This window comes from Schistocerca piceifrons, chromosome 1 (genome assembly GCF_021461385.2).
Source record: "Schistocerca piceifrons isolate TAMUIC-IGC-003096 chromosome 1, iqSchPice1.1, whole genome shotgun sequence".
NCBI lineage: Eukaryota > Metazoa > Arthropoda > Insecta > Orthoptera > Acrididae > Schistocerca > Schistocerca piceifrons.
In genome coordinates, this window is record NC_060138.1 from 300,250,892 (window position 1) to 300,272,328 (window position 21,437).

The window sequence follows — 21,437 nt, forward strand, 5'->3', positions numbered from 1 at the left end:
GTTTTCTGTTCAAATGGTAAAGGGAAAGTACTGAGAGAAAGTAAGGGATACCTTTGCCTTCCTAGCTTTCCAGAGCCAAATCTGCATGACAATTGGTTATTCTGTCTGGTTTACAACAAGCAAAGGCGTATGATAGAGAAACACATTGTCATTGCTCCTGCTCATCACCCTGAAGAGATGAGACAAAATGCTCATAAAGAATTCAATGCATTTACCTTTGCAGATGATTTGGTGGTGTGTGAAAGCATAGAAGAAGATGTGCAACATAAATTACACACATGTACCCACCAATTGAAGCACTTTGGCCTAAAAATAAGACACACAGAAATGGTTGTGATGCCAGTCAGCCGATGAGGATCACATAGGAACACAGAGAAACTAGAAAACTTCAGCCACTTTCAGTATTGTAACTTGAGACACAAAAGCTTCCTCAGAAATCATTAACAGAATTCAAAAAGCAGCTCACTTTTACCAGCAAGTTAGGGCTTTTCTGGTGGTGCAATCAGATCCTTTTAAAAGCCAAGAAAACTGTTTATCAGGCATATTTTTTGCTATAAGTATACCACCCCTACAGAACGGATAACGGTAGACTCCAGAGTGCAGAAACATAGTTCCTGCGGTCGTCCATCCAAACAATAAGAAAGGTTAAATCCAGAATTAAAAGATCAAGTAAGAAACACAAGTAGAACAGCCACTATGCAAAAGCATGAGAAACTCAAGACTGAAATTGTTTGGACATGTAAAAAATGTGGCTCAAAGTAGAACAGGGAGAGAAAGGCTTGAAAAGGTACTTGAAGGCAAGAGACTAGAGGCTGGCCCAGGAAATGGTGGATACCTCAAGTTAAACAGGATCTGGAAGGAAGAGGACTGGAATGACAGAAAGTCAAGAGAGAAGTGTACCAGGACAGACAAAGATGAAAAGCACTCTTCTACCACAACAGGCCACCTGGATATAGTTAATGGTGGAGTTGGCGGCGGCGGCGGCGGCAGTGGTGGCAGCGGTGGCATAATCATCATCATTGTCATCATCATACAACAGTGGAATCATGAGTTTTCCTGACCTTCATAGCTTTTAAAGCATCGCTTCCAGGGTGGAGAGGTACACTGGCCCCGGAGCAAATCCACCCAGCATATTGACAACGAGGGTCGGTGTGCCAGCCAGCCTCGATGTGGTTTTAAATGATTTCCCTCATTCCACTGGATGAGCACCAGGGTTATACCAAAGTCTCTCCTCAGTTATACGATTCTCAAGCATTTAAAAAACTTTCATCGCTTTCACCTGAATAACAGGACAAAGGCACAAGGAAAAGAAGAAAGGAATCGTTAGTTTTGAAGTCCACAAACTTGGCAGTATAGATCATGCTACTAGCTGCCCTGTTTTGAATCATTAAGAGTGTATTTGATTTTGATATGAATGTTCCATTAAAGATTCTCCTTAGTACATTTTGACATGGTTCTAAATTCATGCTGTAGCAATGGAGAAGTGCACTGATACATGATTAGTTAAAGTCTCTCCAAAATGAATCTTTCACTTTGCAGCAGTGTATGCACTGTTTTGAAACTTCCTGGCAAATTAAAATCTTGTGACACACTTGTAACTGAACCTGTCTGTCGCAGACAATGCCCTTACCAACTGAGCTATCCAATACCTTGAGTGGCCTATCACTAGTACAAGAAAGGGTATCGGAAAGAAATAGTTTAGCCACAGACTATGCGTTTGATTCCAAATGAATCTTTCACTCTGCAGTGGAGTGACAGCTGTTATGAAACTTCCTGGAAGATTAAGACTATGTGCTGGACTGGAATTCAAACTTAAAACTCTGTCTTTTGCAGGCAATGCTCTCACCACGTGGGCTATCTGGGCATGACTCATGATCTGCCTTCACAGCTTCAGTTCTGGTAGTACCTCACTCCCTCCTTTCCCAATTTCTCAGAAGCTGTGAGGGCTAGCCATGAGTCATGCCCAGATAGCCCACGTGGTGAGAGCATTGCCTGCAAAAGACAGAGTTTTAAGTTTGAATTCCAGTCCAGCACATAGTCTTAATCTTCCAGGAAGTTTCATAACAGCTGTCACTCCACTGCAGAGTGAAAGATTCATTTGGAATCAAACGCATAGTCTGTGGCTAAACTATTTCTTTCCGATACCCTTTCTTGTACTAGTGATAGGCCACTCAAGGTATTGAGAAGGTCTTCTGTAAAGTCGTGTGAGTAGGAGATGAGGTGCTGGCAGAATTGAAGATGTGTGGACAGGTGGTGAGCGAGGCTGTCATTATCCACTGCTTGTCAGCAGACTATATATGCCAAATTTTATAAAATTCTTCAAAAATGTAGTCCAGTGTCTAAATTATTGAAAGTAAAGTGTGGTACCTATTATAAGAAAATACAAAAACTAGTTAAAGTCCATCACAACACTTCCATTCAGTTTTCAAATGGAATAGGTATTCAGTGTTAAATATATAAATTAACCTACTCTGCCACTTTGTTGTGATGCTAATGATAAGTAATATTTCACCTTATGATTGATTCTAGTGGTTCAAGTGTTGGTGACCTAGGGGATGTGACACCATGTAATGCATCACCAAACTTGTCAGCAATGACATTTCGCAATATAATTAGGGATGACTCGGAAGAAACATGGAGACTGCAAATTCAGAGTTTGCTAAATCAGTTTCCTGTGCCACCTCTTGAATTGTTTCAGCTTCTTCAGAGACTCATTAAGGTAACTACAGACACCAATATACATTATCACAGCATGTTTATTTCATTTTCTAAAGTCTATGGTAGCTGCTATACTGTTGTTATTGTACACAGAATCTTGTAACACATTTTGATTCTTCAGTTTCACCAATAATTTCTTGTACCTGCCGATACACAGAACTGTATGCACAACTTCTTTGAGTGGTGCTTATTGTAAATGTATAGCTTGGAGGTTATAAGTAATAAAATTGAGAAAGAGTGGTCTCTTATTATCATGAAAAGGTGGAATGTACAGAATAAGATGAATCATTAGCACTGGCAGAGATGAAAGTTAAATAGAGAAATCTCATCCTCTCATAACAGTGTATTCTTTCTTCTATAGACAGAAGTTGATGTGATGTGAGACATAGTTCAAAGGTGAACCCAAACTTAGAAGAGACGTGACTGATATCTACATAAACAATACCATGCAACGAATGATAACTTTTCTTCCACCACACCAGTTTCATACATTTGTATTGCCTTATACCAAAAGTTTTGCCTATTGTGTTTTCTTCATTTGATTTTATTATTTCTTTCTACCACAATATCAGTGTATTTCATTATCCTGCAAGATTAAATTTTGAACCAGCACTTTTCCCCTTGTTACTGCTTCTCCACCTTCTGTCTTGTTGCTACTACCACCATAAAGCACTGTATTATGTCTTTCCAACTTAAATGTCTTTTTATCTAGACACACCTTTCCATATCCCCTGCTTTATAATTAGTTGTAAGCCTTTGCTATGTATTATGTCACTATATTGAGATATTTTATTTGTCATACCACTGTTTTATCTCAAGCACCACTTCAGTGGTTCTTTTTTTTTTACCATAGCAGAATCTTACAAAAGACTTATCACAAATTGAAAGAAATTTTGTCATTTGTAAAGGCTGTCATTAGCACCAAATTAGTTTTCAGGCTTTCATGAATGACACATGACACAGGAACTGAAACAGAGGGTAGCAAAGCAAGAGCAGATATGCTGAACTCCATTTGCAAATGTTCTTTTACAAAGAAAAATCCAGGAGGACTGTCCCACTTTGACACTCAAATGACTGCAAACACTGACACTCTTAGTGTCAGTGGCATCAAGAGACAACTAAAATTGCTAAAACTTAACAAAGCGGTAGGCCCTGTGGAATTTGTAGCTGAGTTATCCTCCTTTTTAAGCATATTGTATCAAAGATCCCCTGAACAAAAAACTGTTCCCAGTAGTTGGAATAAAGTGCAAGGCACACCCGTCTCCAAAAATATTACAGAAGTGTTCTGCAAAACTAACGTTTTATAGCTTTAACATCCATCTGTTGTAGAATCTTAGAACATATTCCAAGCTCAAACACAATGAGCTATCTTAAACAGAATACCCTCCTCCATGCCAGCCAGAGTGGATTGCAAAAACATTAGTCATGTGAAGTCAAACTTGCACTTTTCTCATTTGACACCCTGAGAGCCGTGAGTCAAGGTAATCAGATGGATGCCATATTTCTTTACTTTTGTAAAGCATTTGAAGTAGTACCACACCAACATTTATTAACAGAAGCATTGGGTACCAAATTTTGTGACTGTATTGAGAATTTCACAATAGAGAGGACATTGCATGTTGTCATGGCTGGAAAATCATTGGCAGATGTAGTGCTAAGTTTAGGTGTGCCTCAGGGAAGTGTGTTGAGACCTTTACTGTTCACATTCTATATAATGACTGGGCAGTCAGTATTAATAGCAACCTCAGATTTTTTGCAAGAGATGCAGTTATTTATAATCAAGTCAGTCTGAAAAAAGCTACATAAATATCATTAATATTTTAAAGTGATGCAAAGATTAGCAACTTGCTTTAAATCTTCAGAAATGTGAAACTGTGCACTTTACAAAATGCAAAAATGGAGTATCCTGTGACTACAGTATCAGAGAGTCTTTGCTGATATCAGTCATATTGTACAATTACCGGGTATAAAAGTATGAAGGGATGTGAAATAGAAAGGTTGCATAGCCTCAGTCATAGGTAAACCAGGCAGCAGATGTCGGTTCATTGGCAAGGTACTGGGCAAATGCAATGAGTCAATAAAGGAGACTGTATATGAAATACTTAGAATACTTCTCACATTAGAATATTGCTCAAGTGCTTGGGACCCATACCAAACAGGACTAACGGGGCATATTGGATATATACAGGGCTATTACAAATGATTGAAGCGATTTCATAAATTCATTGTAGCTCCATTCATTGACATATGGTCACGACACACCACGGATACGTAGAAAAACTCATAAAGTTTTGTTCGGCTGAAGCCGCATTTCAGGTTTCTGCCGCCAGAGCGCTCAAGAGCGCAGTGAGACAAAATGGCGACAGGAGCCGAGAAAGCGTATGTCGTGCTTGAAATGCACTCACATCAGTCAGTCATAACAGTGCAACGACACTTCAGGACAAAGTTCAACAAAGATCTACCAACTGCTAACTCCATTCGGCAATGGTATGCGCAGTTTAAAGCTTCTGGATGCCTCTGTAAGGGGAAATCAACGGGTCAGCCTGCAGTGAGCGAAGAAACGGTTGAACGCGTGTGGGCAAGTTTCACGCGTAGCCCGTGGAAGTTGACGAATAAAGCAAGCAGGGAGCTAAACGTACCACAGCTGACGGTTTGGAAAATCTTACGGAAAAGGCTAAAGCAGAAGCCTTACCATTTACAATTGCTACAAGCCCTGACACCCAATGACAAAGTCAAACGCTTTGAATTTTTGGCACGGTTGCAACAGTTCATGGAAGAGGATGCGTTCAGTGTGAAACTTGTTTTCAGTGATGAAGCAACATTTTTTCTTAATGGTGAAGTGAACAGACACAATGTGCGAATCTGGGCGGTAGAGAATCCTCATGCATTCGTGCAGCAAATTCGCAATTCACCAAAAGTTAACGTGTTTTGTGCAATCTCAGGGTTTAAAGTTTACGGCCCCTTTTTCTTCTGCGAAAAAAACGTTAGAGGACACGTGTATCTGGACATACTGGAAAATTGGCTCGTGCCACGACTGGAGACTGACAGCGCCGACTTCATCTTTCAACAGGATGGTGCTCCACCACACTTCCATCATGATGTTCGGCATTTCTCAAACAGGAGATTGGAAAACCGATGGATCGGTTGTGGTGGAGATCATGATCAGCAATTCATGTCATGGCCTCCACGCTCTCCCGACTTAACCCCATGCGATTTCTTTCTGTGGGGTTATGTGAAAGATTCAATGTTTAATCCTCCTCTACCAAGAAACGTGCCAGAACTGCGAGCTCGCATCAACGATGCTTTCGAACTCATTGATGGGGACATCCCGCGCCGAGTGTGGGAGCAACTTGATTATCGGCTTGATGTCTGCCGAATCACTAAAGGGGCACATATTGAACATTTGTGAATGCCTAAAAAAACTTTTTGAGTTTTTGTATGTGTGTGCAAAGCATTGTGAAAATATCTCAAATAATAACCCTGTACAAAGAAGAACAGCACCCGTGGTCATTGGTTTGTTTAATCAGTGGGATTGTATCACAAGTATACTGAAAAACCTGAACTGACAGACATTTGAAGATAGATGCCAGCTATTTGCAAGCGCCTATTTTCAGAATTTCAAAAAACAGTATCAATGAGGAATATAGGAATATACTACAACCCCAAATGTATCACTCCCATAGGCACTTCGAACTCAAGCTTAGACTAATTATAGTCTGCACAGAGGTTTTTTTAACTAATTGCTTGTCTGTAATGCATATGTGACTAGAATGAGAAAACACTAGAATATGGTGCAATGGTAAGTACCCTTCGCCATGCAATTCACAGTGATTTGCGGAGTGTAGATATAGAGGAATTAAATTTGCAATATTAGTCTCTTTCATTTTAAGAAATAGTGCTTTGTTACAGGATGTGAGCAACAGAGCAGTTTCTATGACACAAGAAGCATGCCGTTACTTATCCTCAGAAGGTGCTATTGGCCCATGTGCTGTTCTGGGTATGCGGCTGCAAGCTCTATCTGATCTTCTAGCAGCACACATAGAACTACCTCACGTATGGATTGGTCCAGCTGCATTTAGCACCACTAGAACCAGTGAAACCTTACGATTTGGCATGCTTGAAATCCAGGAACACTGGGAAACATTCCTTGACAGAAAAGATCATGCTACTGAGGTAAGTAATTCATTTCACTAACGTGAAATAAGAGGTGTGAGCAGGGAGGGTGGGAGTACTTTTGGGAGGGAGGGGGTGGAATAAGGAGTGAAAACTATTTGCATTAAATATATTCCTCAGAAAATGTTTTGATAAAGCAGGTGATTCAGAATCTATTATTGCAAAAGTAAATGCACCATGTGCAAGTTGAATAAATTTTACAAGTTAACAGGCAGTACCAGGCTGTGCCTGTAGTTGTCAAGAAAAGTAATTTTATCTCAAATTATGAGAAGGAAAGGACTACTATGAAAACTGTCTTTTTTTAGTTGTGTTTTGCATGCTTTTATTATGACTTGTGATCTCTTCTTAGATGTGAAAAGTAGAATACTTTCTGAGCACTGACTGAGCAACATGGTCTGTATGTGAATGCTTCTGGTAAGAAGCTACTTGCACCGCTAATTTCCAGAAGCATCCAGTCTGACCAAAGAACTGTCCATCATATACCAATATTAATATACACTTCTGTGAAAAACAGTACACCCTTTTAGAGGTTTCCAATTAATTCAAGATGTATTGTTGCAACAGTGCATAAGGAGTACATGAATGCATTACATTTAGAGATCAATAAAATAAGTGGTTCTGAGATACCAGATATCGAGCTATGCTGAAACACTAATATTAGTATATTGCATAGCCTCCACAGGTGGAAATACAGGTGCTGACTTTGGCATCCAGTCATTTGTACAGGCGGCAAATGCTTCCTGGGATATGTTGTGCCATACCTTCTTGACCTGTTCATGTAGTTCTGTAAGAGTTGTTTGTTGACTAGTTGCACAAGTCACTTCTCATCACAGCAATTCCTATATGTGCTCAATTGGAGACAAGTCCAGAGATCCTGCTGGCAATGGAAGCTGCTGTATGTCTTGAGCCTCAGGTGTGCCCAGTGTCTTTTGCGTTAATGCAGTCTATGGGATAGTACTCTCCAGATGTATTTCGTACTTGCAAATGACTATCACTTGCATGCAGGCAAAATCTGCCTTGATTCATTGCTGAAGACTATTGCATGCATTTCTATCTCCCAAGTGGTCCTCTGATAGCATCAGTTTGAGCCATGCACATCGATGCTGTGGCATGAGTAGAAAATGGGCTAGTGGTGTGTGATCCCATAGTCCCACTGCTAATAATCAGTTTGCTACAGTTCGTTTTGACACGTGTGGTCTTACAAGCCCTCTTATCTTTGTTGTGGTAGCTGTACGGTCTATCACTGGTGCCCTTACAATACAACAATCCTGGTCGGTGTCTGTGTTATGTGGATGTCCGAACCTTGTCTTTGGATGTGAGAATGTTCACGTGACCACCAATATCAGCGTCATTGCACAAGTGACACAGCATGTTCAACTTGTGTGACAATTGCCTGAAAGAACCACCCGCCACTCAGAAGACCACTGTTTTACCCCTTTCAAGTGCATGAGTGCATCTGTGTGGCATGGTTGCCTGCTTGCCTCACACATTCATACTACACTGAGCCTTTTGGCTGTGAGCATTTCCTGAAAGGGTAGACACAAATGGCACTCTGGTAGCTATGCCACTATGCTATCTGCTGGCACACAACATTGAAACCTTTATCAGTACATCTACTACCCCAAGGCGGCATATACCATCATCGGATCAAAATTGATGTTGTCTTTCCAGTTGTACTATTTTTTTTTCTCTGGCAATGTAGTTACAGTTGAAACACCTAACAGTAAAACATAATGCTGCAGCTTGGATATTGCCATGGATATTAAAGAAAATACATTTACATTCATCAGCTTGAAAAAAATGAACTTTCCATATCCATAACGGATAATGAAAAGGTTGGTGGAATTGAGCAGGTGGATACAAACTAATATCGCACTATTGTAGAACCAATAGGAAGAAATGAAGAGTGACTATACTTGCAATAAATAAATTTAAAAAATTTCAGGCCTTGTAGATTAATTACTGTTGTATTGAAGAGCTTTTTGAATGCTGTTCTGCAATAGTGGATCTGAAAACATACAAGCTTACAGTGCTAACACTTTCAAGACCACAAACAGAAAGTATCTTAAACTTCATAAAGCAGCATGAAATAGTTTTAATAAGGTTATGCAAACTTAACTGGAGAATTATTGTTTTTGAAGACATTAATGTTGAGTTTGTGTCAAATAGTACTGATCTGCAGTACCTAGCATTATTGTTGTCAGGTCTTGGATTCTTTTCTGCAGTAAAATCCCCTAATATTTGTTATAGTAAAAATTTTATTGTAATAATTATTAATATAGCAGCTTTTGTCAGATATAAGATGTCTTGTCTCAATAATCCATGCAGTGCCATGGAAAGATCTCTTCTATCAATCTTGGTGATAAAATTGTTCATTGGCTATTGACACTTTGGAATAAAAACTGTAAATTATTATAAAGGTCATAATACAATTAAAGTCATGATCCTGGTAAGTTGTGCATATGCTATGTTCAGTTAGTGACAACTTACAGTATCTACTGTGTTTATTAGGTGCGATAAAATATAATACAAACATGTGATTAAAATTGCAGTTTCTTTGTTAAGGAGATAATGATTGTTTTCAGTGTATTGATGCAGTTAAGACTACATTCAAGTTGCATATGCTTGGTGAGAGCCAGACAGACCTGTCAAATGAAGATATAATGATCCTTGATATGGGCCGTGCTCTGTATAAACTTCATTTCCAGCTGAGACTTTTGATTGAAGCTTCCCATAAGATGGTTACTGTTCTGACCACAGCTGCAAAAAGCATTCAGGTATTTGAGATACAACTAATTGTTATTGTTATTATTATTATTATTACTACTGCTACTACTACTACTACTACTACTACTACTGCTACTAAATGAAGAATATGAGCAGATACACATCTCTGATATAATATTTGTGACACCTTCCCCATCATCTTTGTCTACCCTCATCCTCACTACAGGTGGATTGCTCTCATCTTATAGACATAGTGGCACCAAGGTTAGTGTCCAGTCCCTAGCAAATAGGACAGAACAAATTGAGGATAGCAATACTAAAGCTGAAATGCTTCGCTCAATTTTCAAATGTTTTGTTACAAAGGAAAACCTAGGAGAATTGCCCAAATTATGGATTAAACATGCATTAATGTCAGTGATGTTGAGAAATAGCTGAAATCATTAAAATTGAACAAAGCTCCAGGCCCTGATTGAGTCCCTTTCAGATTCTATACTGAATTTGCATCTGAGTTAGTCCATCCTCTAACTGTAATTTGTTGTAGATCCCTCAAACAAAAAACTGTGCACAATTCTTGGAAAAAGTACAGGTCACACCTGTTTACAAGAAGGGTGGTAGAAGTAACCCACAGAACTAGCATCCAAAGTCCTTAACATCAATTTATTGTAAAATTTTAGAACTTATTCTGAGCTCAAACATAATGAACTATCTTGAATAGAATGACAACCTCAATAGCAACCAACATGGATTGTAAAAATATTGATCGTGTGAAACCCATCTCACACTTTTCTCATGTGATATACTGAAACCTTTGGATCAAGACATTCTGGTAGATGTTGATTTCTGAAAAGCTTTTGAATCGGTACCACACTACATTCATAGTCAAAAGTACAATCATATGAGATCATCATCATCATCCTGGACACTTTCCAGCCTCTGGCTGGGTCTGTATTGAACATAGGCCCCTCCATCATCTTCCGTCTTGTCACCATCTCTCTGTCTTCACCTTTGTCCAGTCTTCTTCCTTCTGGACACATTCCTCTACTCCTTTCAGCCATCTGTCTCTTGGTCTTCCTCTTGGTCTCTTTCCTTCCAGTTTCATCTCATGTATCCTCCTGGGTATCCTTTTCTCCTTTATTCTCTTAACGTGTCCATACCATCTCAGCCTTGATTTCTCTGTCTCCCCCTGTAATGGTTCCACCTTCATTAACTCTCTGATCCTCTCATTTCTGAACCTGTCTATCTTTGTCATCCCAATACTGTTTCTCAAGAATCTCATCTCACTAGCTTGTACTTTGCTTTTCTCTCTTCCTTTCATAACCCAGGTTTCTGATGCATATGTCAGGATTGAGACATAGTGCATATAACCTTTTCACTGATTGTGAGTACATCCTTGCTCCATATCAGGCTTCTGACACTCTTCCAAAATGCTTCTGCTTTTCTCCCCCATTTGTTCATTTCTCTGTCGATTTTCCATCTTCCTGTATCAGGCTTCCTAGGCACTTGAAACTCACCACTCTCCTCAATCATTCCCCACCAATTGTTATTCCAGTTGTTCCCCTGTCCTTCTTTCTTGTTGTGATAATCATCTCACTCTTACTTATACTAAATTTCATCCCATATTCTTGTACTGTTATCCCCCAAATCACCAGATAATCTGCAAACACCATAGCTTTCATCTTTCTTTCACTAATTAACTTGTGCTACTGTACTCATTATATAATCCATCACTACAATGAAGAGTAATGGTGAAAGTGCACGTCCCTGCCTCAAGCCACTCTTCTGTTCAATCCACGCTGATCTCTCTTCTCCCACTTTCACACAGCTCACACTTCCATGGTACATTTCCCTTGAGGTATCAAGAGAAATTTGTGACTGGATTGAGAACATTTTGATAGAGAGGAGACAGCATGTTATCTTGGATGGAAATTCGTCTTCAGATGAAGTAACTTTGGGTGTGTCCCAGAGAAGTGTGTTGGGTCCCTTGCTGTTCATGCTGTATATTAATGACCTTGCAGACAATATTAACAGTAAAATCAGGTGTTTTGTGATGCAGTTATCTATAATGAAGTACTATCTGAAAGAAGCTGGATAAATATTCAGTCAGAACTTGACAAGATTTCAACGTGATGTAGAGATTGGAAACTTCCTCTGTATATTGAGAAATGTAAAATTTTGCTCTTCACAAAACGAAAAAAAAGAAAAAGCATAGCATCCTATGACTATAATATCAGTGAGTCACTGTTGTAATCGGTCAACTCAATCAAATGCCAGTGTGTAACACTTTGTTGGGATATGAAATGGAATGATCATGTAGGTTCAATTGTGAGTAAAGCAGGTGGTACACTTCAGCTTACTGGTAGAACACTGGGGAAGTGCAATCAGTCTACAAAGGAGATTGCTTATAAATCACTCTTTCAACCAGTTCTAGAATATTTCTGAAGTTTTTGGGACCCGTACCAGATAGAACTAATGGGGGATATTGAATCTATGTGGAGAAGGGCAGCACGAATGAACACAGTTTTGTTTGATCCTTGGAAGAGTGTCACGGAAATACTGAAGGAACTGAACTGGAAGATTCTTGAAGATAGATGTAAGCTATCCCAAGAAAGTCTATTAACAAAGATTCAGGAACTCTAATGCTTCAGACAACAAGAAGTGATATGGAGCTGGTTTGCAAACTTCCCACCTCACTCCCTTAGGTTGACTTACTTGGTATGCACAGCCGATCTTCTCTGGATAGCTGGCTATGTCGATCTCCAATAAATTCTTCTCAGAAGAATAATACTGATTAAGGGAATTTTTCAGACTCACTCTCTCTTTGTGAAATAATGAGGTACTGACAGAATACTTTTCAACAATGGTTGGTATATTTGATTTTTCACAAAGAACAAAATTCACACTTCACGTAAACAATTGACCTCTTGTAAGTCACCCATGTCATCTCACATTAGAAACAATTAAGTTACATTTACAGCAGAGTTTCTTGATAATCATGACACTGTTTTACAGGAATCGTACATTTGTCTTGCCTCTAGCAAATTCAAGTTAAAAATTACTTAAAAGTCTAATCTCATTTCTTCATTTGCCTTTAACAACCATCACAGTTACTAAAGCAGCAAAGAATAGCACAAGCTCTTCTCTACACATACACTGAAACTCTATGGATCGTACAGTAGGTACCTGTAGGCCGCCGTTCGGCTGCCGCGTCCACATTTTACTCTGACTGTTTTTAGACCTGCACACACAAATATGCAATGTGCAGTAGGTCGGATTTGTCTCTCTCACACTTCTATTTAAAATATCATGGGTTCGAGACAGAGGAAGGCCAAGTGGTTCCAAAATTTATGCGTAAATTTTCGAAGCACTACAGAACTGGCTTTAAATGATGCCTCTAGGAATATACTACAACCCCCTATGTGTTGCTCACATAAGGATTGTGAGGATAAGGTTAGAATAACTACAATACACACAGAGGCATTCAAAAAATCATTCATGCTCCATACATCAAGAGCTTGGATGGGAAACAAGTTCTAAGCGAAGAAGGGAAAGCAGAATGGTGGAAGGAGTATATAGAGGGTCTATACAAGGGCGATGTTCTAGAGGGCAATATTATGGAAATGGAAGAGGACGTAGATCAAGACAATATGGGAGATATGATACTGTATGAAGAATTTGACAGAACACTAAAAGACCTAAGTCGAAACGGCCCCGGTAGTAGGCAACATTCCATTAGAACTACTGATAGCACTGCAAGAGACCGCCATGTCAAAACTCTTCCATCTGGTGAGCAAGATGTATGAGGCAGGCAAAATACTCTCAGACTTCAAGAAGAATATGATAATTCCAATCCCAAAGAAAGCAAGTGTTGAAATGTGTGAAAATTACTGAACTATCAGTGTAATAAGCCATGACTGCAAAATACTAACCAAATTCTTTACAAACAAATGGAAGAACTGGTAGAAGCCCACCTTGGAGAAGATCAGTTTGGATTCTGTAGAAATGTTGGAACATGTGAGGCAATACTGACCCTACAACTTATCTTAGAAGATAGATTAAGGAAAGACAAACCTAAGTTTCTAGCATATGTAGACATAGAGATAGCTTTTGACAATGTTTACTGGAATAATCTCTTTCAAATTCTTAAGACGGCAAGAGTCAAATGCAGGGCTAGAAAGGCTATTTACAATTTGTACAGAAACCAGGTGGCAGTTACAAGAGTCGAGAGGCATGAAAGGGAAGCAGTGGTTGGGAAGGGAGTGAGACAGGCTTGTAGCCTATCCCCGATGTTATTCAATCTGTATAGTGAGCAAGCAGTAAAGGAAACAAAATAAAAACTTGGAGTAGGAATTAAAATCCATGGAGAAGAAATAAAAGCTTTGAGGTTTGCCGATTACATTGTAATTCTGTCAAAGACAGCAAAGGACCTGGAAGAGCAGTTGAACGGAATGGATAGTGTCTTGAAAGGAGGATATAAGATGAACATCAACAAAAGCAAAATGAGGATAATGGAATGTAGTGAATTAAATCAGGTAATGCTGAGGGAATTAGATTATGAAATAAGACACTTAAAGTATTAGATGAGTTTTGCTGTTTGAGGAGCAAAATAACTGATGATGATGGAAGTAGAGAGGATATAAAATATTGACTGGCAATGGCGAGCAAAGTGTTTCTGAAGGAGAAATTTGTTAACATCGAGTATAGATCTAAATGTCAAGAAGTCTTTTCTGAAAGTATTTGTATGGAAGTGAAACATCTACAATAAATAGTTTAGACAAGAAGAGAATAGAAGCTTTCTAAATGTGGTGCTACAGAAGAATGATGAAGATTAAATGGATAGATCACGTAACTAATGAGGAGGTACTGAATAGAATTGGTGAGCAGAGGAATTCATGGCACAAATTGACTAGAAGAAGGTACCGGTTGGTGGGAGGTGTTCTGAGGCATCAAGGGATCATGAATTTAGTATTGGAGGGCAGTGTGGGGGGTAAAAATCATAGAGGGAGACCAAGAGATGAATACACTAAGCAAACTTAGAAGGATGTAGGTTGCAGTGGTTACTTGGAGATAAAGAAGCCTGCACAGGATAGAGTTGCATGGAGAGCTGGATCAGACCAGTCTCTGGACTGAAGACCACAACAACAACAACAACAACAACAACATGAATGGAACAACAAAAACCATAATAACTGGTACAATGGGAAGTACCCTCTGCTATACACCCCTCATGGTGGTTAGTGAAATATACATGTAGATGTAGATCTTGGGATCCGACAGTGACATTCTGCATAACCTTCTTCAGTCTTCTTCTCACCTTCCTGAGAAAGGGACTATTAGTTCTGAAAGCTAGGAAGTGCATTGCTTTTACTTTTATATGTGTCTTTTGCCAGTACTACACATTTTGCCTCCTAAATGTAAGCACTGATCAGATATTGTCTCCCATAATTTTGTATAGGAATATTAGGATACCTTTATAGAAAAGAGAAGAGCTGAAATGGCAAGCCTGTACTGAGCGAAGAAGGGAAAGTTGGAAGGAATATTCAGAGAGTCCCAGAAGAAATAATCAATATTCAGAGATAAGACAGGATTGCTCATTTTAAGCAAAAAAGTCTAGTAATGACCAGTAGAAGAGATGTGTTTCACAGTAGTTAAGATGAACAAAAGGACTGTGAAACCATTTTTACTGGACTTTTTTCCTTGTTTTGATCCATACTGCCACCTGTGGAGATATGGAAAGCAAAGAGCTTGCAGTAGACAATATTTGATTTGCAGTACCAAAGACAAAGAAGTGCTCATAGCTCTTAATTTTAGAGCCCATGTTTGCTAGATGTTTTTGCTTCAAATGATTGTTCCTGTTATATTCCTGAATATTGACCGTTCCCCCTAGGACACCCTTTATAAAAAGCCTGAACAAGAAAAATGAACCCCAGGACTATGTTATACAAAGGGAAAAGAAAGTAAATGTAGGTGATGTGGGAAAGATCATACTACAAGAAAACTTTGACAGCTAGTGTTGATAGAACTAAGTTGAAATCGGGCCTCTGAAGTAGCTGACATTCTCTCATAATGATTGAAATACTTGGGAGAGCCAGTCTTAACAAAACTATTACACATGGTGTGCAAAATATGAGACAAGTGCAATGCATTCAGATTTCAAAAAAACTGTAATTATTGTAATATAAAAAAATGGCAGGTACTGACAGCTGTGACCATTACTGAACTATCAGTGTAATAAGCCATTGTTGCAAATATTGGCAAGAATTATTTACATAAGAATGGAAACCTGGTGGAGGCCGATCTCAGTAATAGATCAGTTTAGTTCCCAAGAAAATGTAGGAAAGCCTCAGGCAAATCTGACCCTACAGTGTATCTTACATGATAGGTTGAAGAAGGGCAAACCTGGATTTATAGCATCATTTGTAGTTAGAGAAAGCTTTTGCTAATGTTGGCTCGACAACATTGTTTGAATTCTGAAGTTAACTCAGATAAAATACAGGGGGCAAAAGATTATCCACAACTTTTACAAAAATCGGACTGCAGTGATCAGAGACAAAGGATGCAATCTACAGCAGTTGAGAAGGAATTGAGGCAGGGTTGTAGTACATCCTCGATGTTATCCCAACCATGCATTGAACAATCTGTGTAGGAAACCATGGAGAAATATGGAAGGAGAATTAAAGTTCAGCAAGAAGAAATAAAAACTTTGAGGCTTGCTGATAACATTGTAGTGCCGTCAGAGGTGCCAAAGGAGTTGAATGAGTACCTGAACAGAATGTATATCATCTTGAAAAAAAGTTCTAATATGAACATCAGCAAAAGTGAACCAGTGGTAATGAAATTAAGTCAAATTAATTAAATCACCCAATTATGACAAGAGACATTAAAAGTAGCTGACGAGTTTTGTGTTTGGCAGCAAAATAACATGATTGCCGATGTAGAGAGGATATAAAATGCAGACTGCCAATAGCAAGAAAAGCATTGCAGAAAACAATAAATCTGTTAATGGATTCATAATTGAACAGCATTAGTCAATGGATTCATAATTGAACAGCATTAGTCTCTTCACTCATTTCAGACTAAGGAGAGAAACTAACAAGCAACTTAAAACAAAAGCAAAGTGGAATACACAAAGCATTCAGTGACAGCTACAGTGCAATTGTTTGCTGTGGTTGGCATGAGGTGGTTGTTGTTGTTGATGTTGTCGTCTTAAGTCTGAAGACTGATTTGAGGCAGCTTTCCTTGCTATTCTATCCTGTACATGCCTCTTCATCTCTGTGTAACTACTGTAATCTACATCTGTTTGAACTTACATACTGCATTCCATTCAGATGAATGGAAAAACTAGTAGAAGACGACCTTGGGAAAGATCAGTTTGGATTCCGTAGAAATATTGGAACATGTGAGGCAATACTGACCCTACGGCTTATCTTAGAAGCTAGATTAAGGAAAGGCAAACCTACGTTTCTAGCATTTGTAGACTTAGAGAAAGCTTTTGACAATGTTGACTGGAATACTCTCTTTCAAATTCTGAAGATGGCAGGGGTAAAATATAGGGAGCGAAACGCTATTTACAATTTGTATAGAAACCAAATTGCAGTTATAAGAGTTGAGGGGCATGAAAGGGAAGCAGTGGTTGGGAAGGGAGAGAGGCAGGGTTGTAGCCTCTCCCCGATGTTATTCAATCTGTGTATTGAGCAAGCTGTGAAAGAAACAAAAGAAAAATTTGGTGTAGGTATTAAAATCCATGGAGAAGAAATAAAAACTTGAGGTTCGCCGATGACATTGTAATTCTGTCTGAGACAGCAAAGGACTTGGAAGAGCAGTTGAACGGAATGGATGGTGTCTTGAAGGGAGGATATAAGATGAACATCAACAAAAGCAAAACGAGGATAATGGAATGTAGTCGAACTAAGTCGGGTGATGTTGAGGGTATTAGATTAGGAAATGAGACGCTGAAAGTGGTAAAGGAATTTTGCTATTTGGGGAGCAAAATAACTGATGATGGTCGAAGTAGAGAGGATATAAAATGTAGACTGGCAATGGGAAGGAAAGCATTTCTGAAGAAGAGAAATTTGTTAACATCGAGTATTGATTTAAGTGTTTCGAAGTCGTTTCTGAAAGTATTTGTATGGAGTGTAGCCATGTATGGAAGTGAAACATGGACGATAAATAGTTTGGACAAGAAGAGAATAGAAGCTTTCGGAACGTGGTGCTACAGAAGAATGCTGAATATTAGATGGGTAGATCACACAACTAATGAGGAGGTGTTGAATAGGATTGGGGAGAAGAGAAGTTTGTGGCACAACTTGACTAGAAGAAGGGATCGGTTGGTAGGACATGTTCTGAGGCATCAAGGGATCACCAATTTAGTATTGGAGGGCAGCGTGGAGGGTAAAAATCGTAGAGGGAGACCAAGAGATGAATACACTAAGCAGATTCAGAAGGATGTAGGTTGCAGTAGGTACTGGGAGATGAAGAAGCTTGCACAGGATAGAGTAGCATGGAGAGCTGCATCAAACCAGTCTCAGGACTGAAGACCACAACAACAACAACAACAACTGCATTCAAGCATTGGTCTCCCTTCACTCTTCTTTCCATTACCAAGCTGAATGTTTATTGATGCTTCAGATAAGTCATATCAGCTGATTCCTTCCTTTAGTCAAGTCGTGCTATAAATTTATTTTCCCCCGTTCAGTACCTCCACATTCACTATTTGATCTACCCACCTAATTTTCAGCATTCTTCAGTAGAACCACATTTTTAGAAGCTTCTAGTCTCTTCTTGCCTAACTGAATCGAATTGAGACAAAAAAGAAATTTATGATACAACCTGACTAAAAGAAGTGATCAATTGGTATCATACATTCTGAGTCCTCAAGGAATTGCCAGCAGAGGGAAGCGCAGGGGGTGAAAACTGTAGAGGGAGACCATGGTTCAAATACAGTAAGCAGTTTAAAATGGATGTAGATTGCAGTAGTGATTCGGAGATGAAGAGCATTGCATAGGACAGAGTAGCATGAAGAATTGGATCAAACTAACCTTCAGACTAGTGACCACAACAACAGCACCTGTGTTCGGAAGAATAATGAGAAAAAGGTTTCTGATTAGAAAAAGATTAATGCAAAAGGGGGTGCTTTTTTGTTGTTGTCTATTTGAATGATAAAGTTTCTTTGCTTTTTAAATGCTGTGCATACAGGAACAGCAAGTGGAAGTCAGTAAAGAAATGTCTTACATTTCAGGAAAACGATACAGCTCTAAATGTGTAGATAACAATAACATACCTAGCATTTCTAGCATTTCATAGAAATTTGTAACCTAATTTATGAAATTATATGTGACCAGTTTTTACTTTTCATCTACATCTACATCTACATGATTACTCTGCAATTCACATTTAAGTGCTTGGCAGAGGGTTCATCGAACCACAATAATACTATCTCCCTACCATTCCACTCCCGAACAGCACGCGGGAAAAACGAACACCTAAACCTTTCTGTTCGAGCTCTGATTTCTCTTATTTTATTTTGGTGATTATTCCTACCTATGTAGGTTGGGCTCAACAAAATATTTTCGCATTCGGAAGAGAAAGTTGGTGACTGAAATTTTGTAAATAGATCTCGCCGCGACGAAAAACGTCTTTGCTTTAATGACTTCCATCCCAACTCGTGTATCATATCTGCCACACTCTCTCCCCTATTACGTGATAATACAAAACGAGCTGCCCTTTTTTGTACCCTTTCGATGTCCTCCGTCAGTCCCACCTGGTAAGGATCCCACACCGCGCAGCAATATTCTAACAGAGGACGAACGAGTGTAGTGTAAGCTGTCTCTTTCGTGGACTTGTTGCATCTTCTAAGTGTCCTGCCAATGAAACGCAACCTTTGGCTCGCCTAAGCCACAATATTATCTATGTGGTCTTTCCAACTGAAGTTGTTCGTAATTTTTACACCCATGTATTTAGTTGAATTGACAGCCTTGAGAATTGTACTATTTATCGAGTAATCGAATTCCAACGGATTTCTTTTGGAACTCATGTGGATCACCTCACACTTTTCGTTATTTAGCGTCAACTTCCACCTGCCACACCATACAGCAATCTTTTCTAAATCGCTTTGCAACTAATACTGGTCTTCGGGTGACCTTACTAGACGGTAAGTTACAGCATCATCTGCGAACAACCTAAGAGAACTGCTCAGATTGTCACCCAGGTCATTTATATATATCAGGAACAGGAGAGGTCCCAGGACACTTCCCTGGGGAACACCTGATATCACTTCAGTTTTACTTGATGATTTGCCGTCTATTACTATGAACTGCGACCTTCCTGACAGGAAATCACGAATCCAGTCGCACAACTGAGATGATACCCAATAGGCCCGCAGCTTGATTAGAAGTCGCTTGTGAGGAACGGTGTCAAAAGCTTTCTGGAAATCTAGAAATACGGAATCAACTTGAGAGCCCCTGTCAATAGCGGCCATTACTTCGTGTGAATAAAGAGCTAGCTGCGTTGCACAAGAACGATGTTTTCTGAAACCATGCTGATTACGTATCAATAGATCATTCCCTTCGAGATGATTTATAATGTTTGAATACAGTATATACTCCAAAACCCTACTGCAAACCGACGTCAATGATATAGGTCTGTAGTTCGATGGATTACTCCTACTACCCTTCTTAAACACTGATGCGACCTGCGCAATTTTCCAATCTGTAGGTACAGATCTATCGGTGAGCGACGGTTGTATATGATTGCTAAGTAGAGAGCTATTGTATCAGCGTAATCTGAAAGGAACATAATTGGTATACAATCTGGACCTGAAGACTTGCCGGTATCAAGCGATTTGAGTTGCTTTGCAACCCCTAAGGTATCTACTTCTAAGAAACTCATGCTAGCAGCTGTTCATGTTTCACTCACACCTTATACTGTTTGTACATTAATTTTCATACTGAACTACAAAATATAGATAATTTTATGTACTGCAATGCATGGTAGTCCAACAGAGTGGAATTGTTGCATTTTACTTTGATTGCTCTGTTGTATTTTGTATGTTTCATTATGTTAAGTTGAAAACAATTTTGTGTCCATTAATGAGACTCTGTACAGCTTTTCAGTATTCGTGCTGTCCTTGTCCATCATAGAATGCAATGCACAACATTCAGGTGTTCCCTTGCCAGCATTACAGCTATTCCTAACTGAAGTTTCCTGTTTCACATCTAAATAGTAATTATTTCTATTGTAGCTAAAAAATTTTATGAAGCATGATCATAAAGTGATGTTTTTCTGGTATGGAGAGCTAAATTTGCTCCTCAGGGTCATCATTGGTAAGAACTGTCTGCAGATTGCACAACTCATCGTGGACATTCTGATGACTTTTAAAAGTTGGCTTTTGATACCTGCACTATACGCAACTGAAAATGAATTTTTGGTGTTACAGTGATCAGTGCATTTAAAAACTTAATAAAAGATCTAACTTGTTAGTTGGTGGGAGAATTAATCAGAGCCACTATCTTAAAGCCCTACCACATTGTTTTTGTTAGAAATCAGAAAAGTGCCAACAGTTGCATACAATATCCATACCCTCAGTCTCATACATAAGTGCACTCATCTTCTAGATTGTATAACCTAACATCTTTGTCAGTGCGAGAAAAGTTAATTTCTGGGTAACACTTTTAAAATGAGCATTGGCGACACACTATGACTATGTAATAGACAGGTTCTCAGGACTGAGTTTCTGAGAAGTACTCCATAATCAGCTCTCCATTCTGAACCTGATGGGCCATTCAGTACTGACTGACTGCTGTATCATCCTCTGCCAGTATTGT

General features: G+C 39.1%; 1 protein-coding gene across 1 annotated transcript in view; it reads left to right on the forward strand.

Annotated features, from left to right (window-relative positions):
• Positions 1-21,437, forward strand: part of LOC124780415 (protein furry) — a 1,170,709-nt gene that overhangs the window by 1,130,101 nt on the left and 19,171 nt on the right. Inside the window, exons 48-50 of the mRNA XM_047253778.1 lie at positions 2,530-2,719; positions 6,628-6,891; positions 9,477-9,668. Coding sequence (XP_047109734.1) covers positions 2,530-2,719; positions 6,628-6,891; positions 9,477-9,668 — 646 coding nt within the window. The remainder of the gene's footprint in view (positions 1-2,529; positions 2,720-6,627; positions 6,892-9,476; positions 9,669-21,437) is intronic.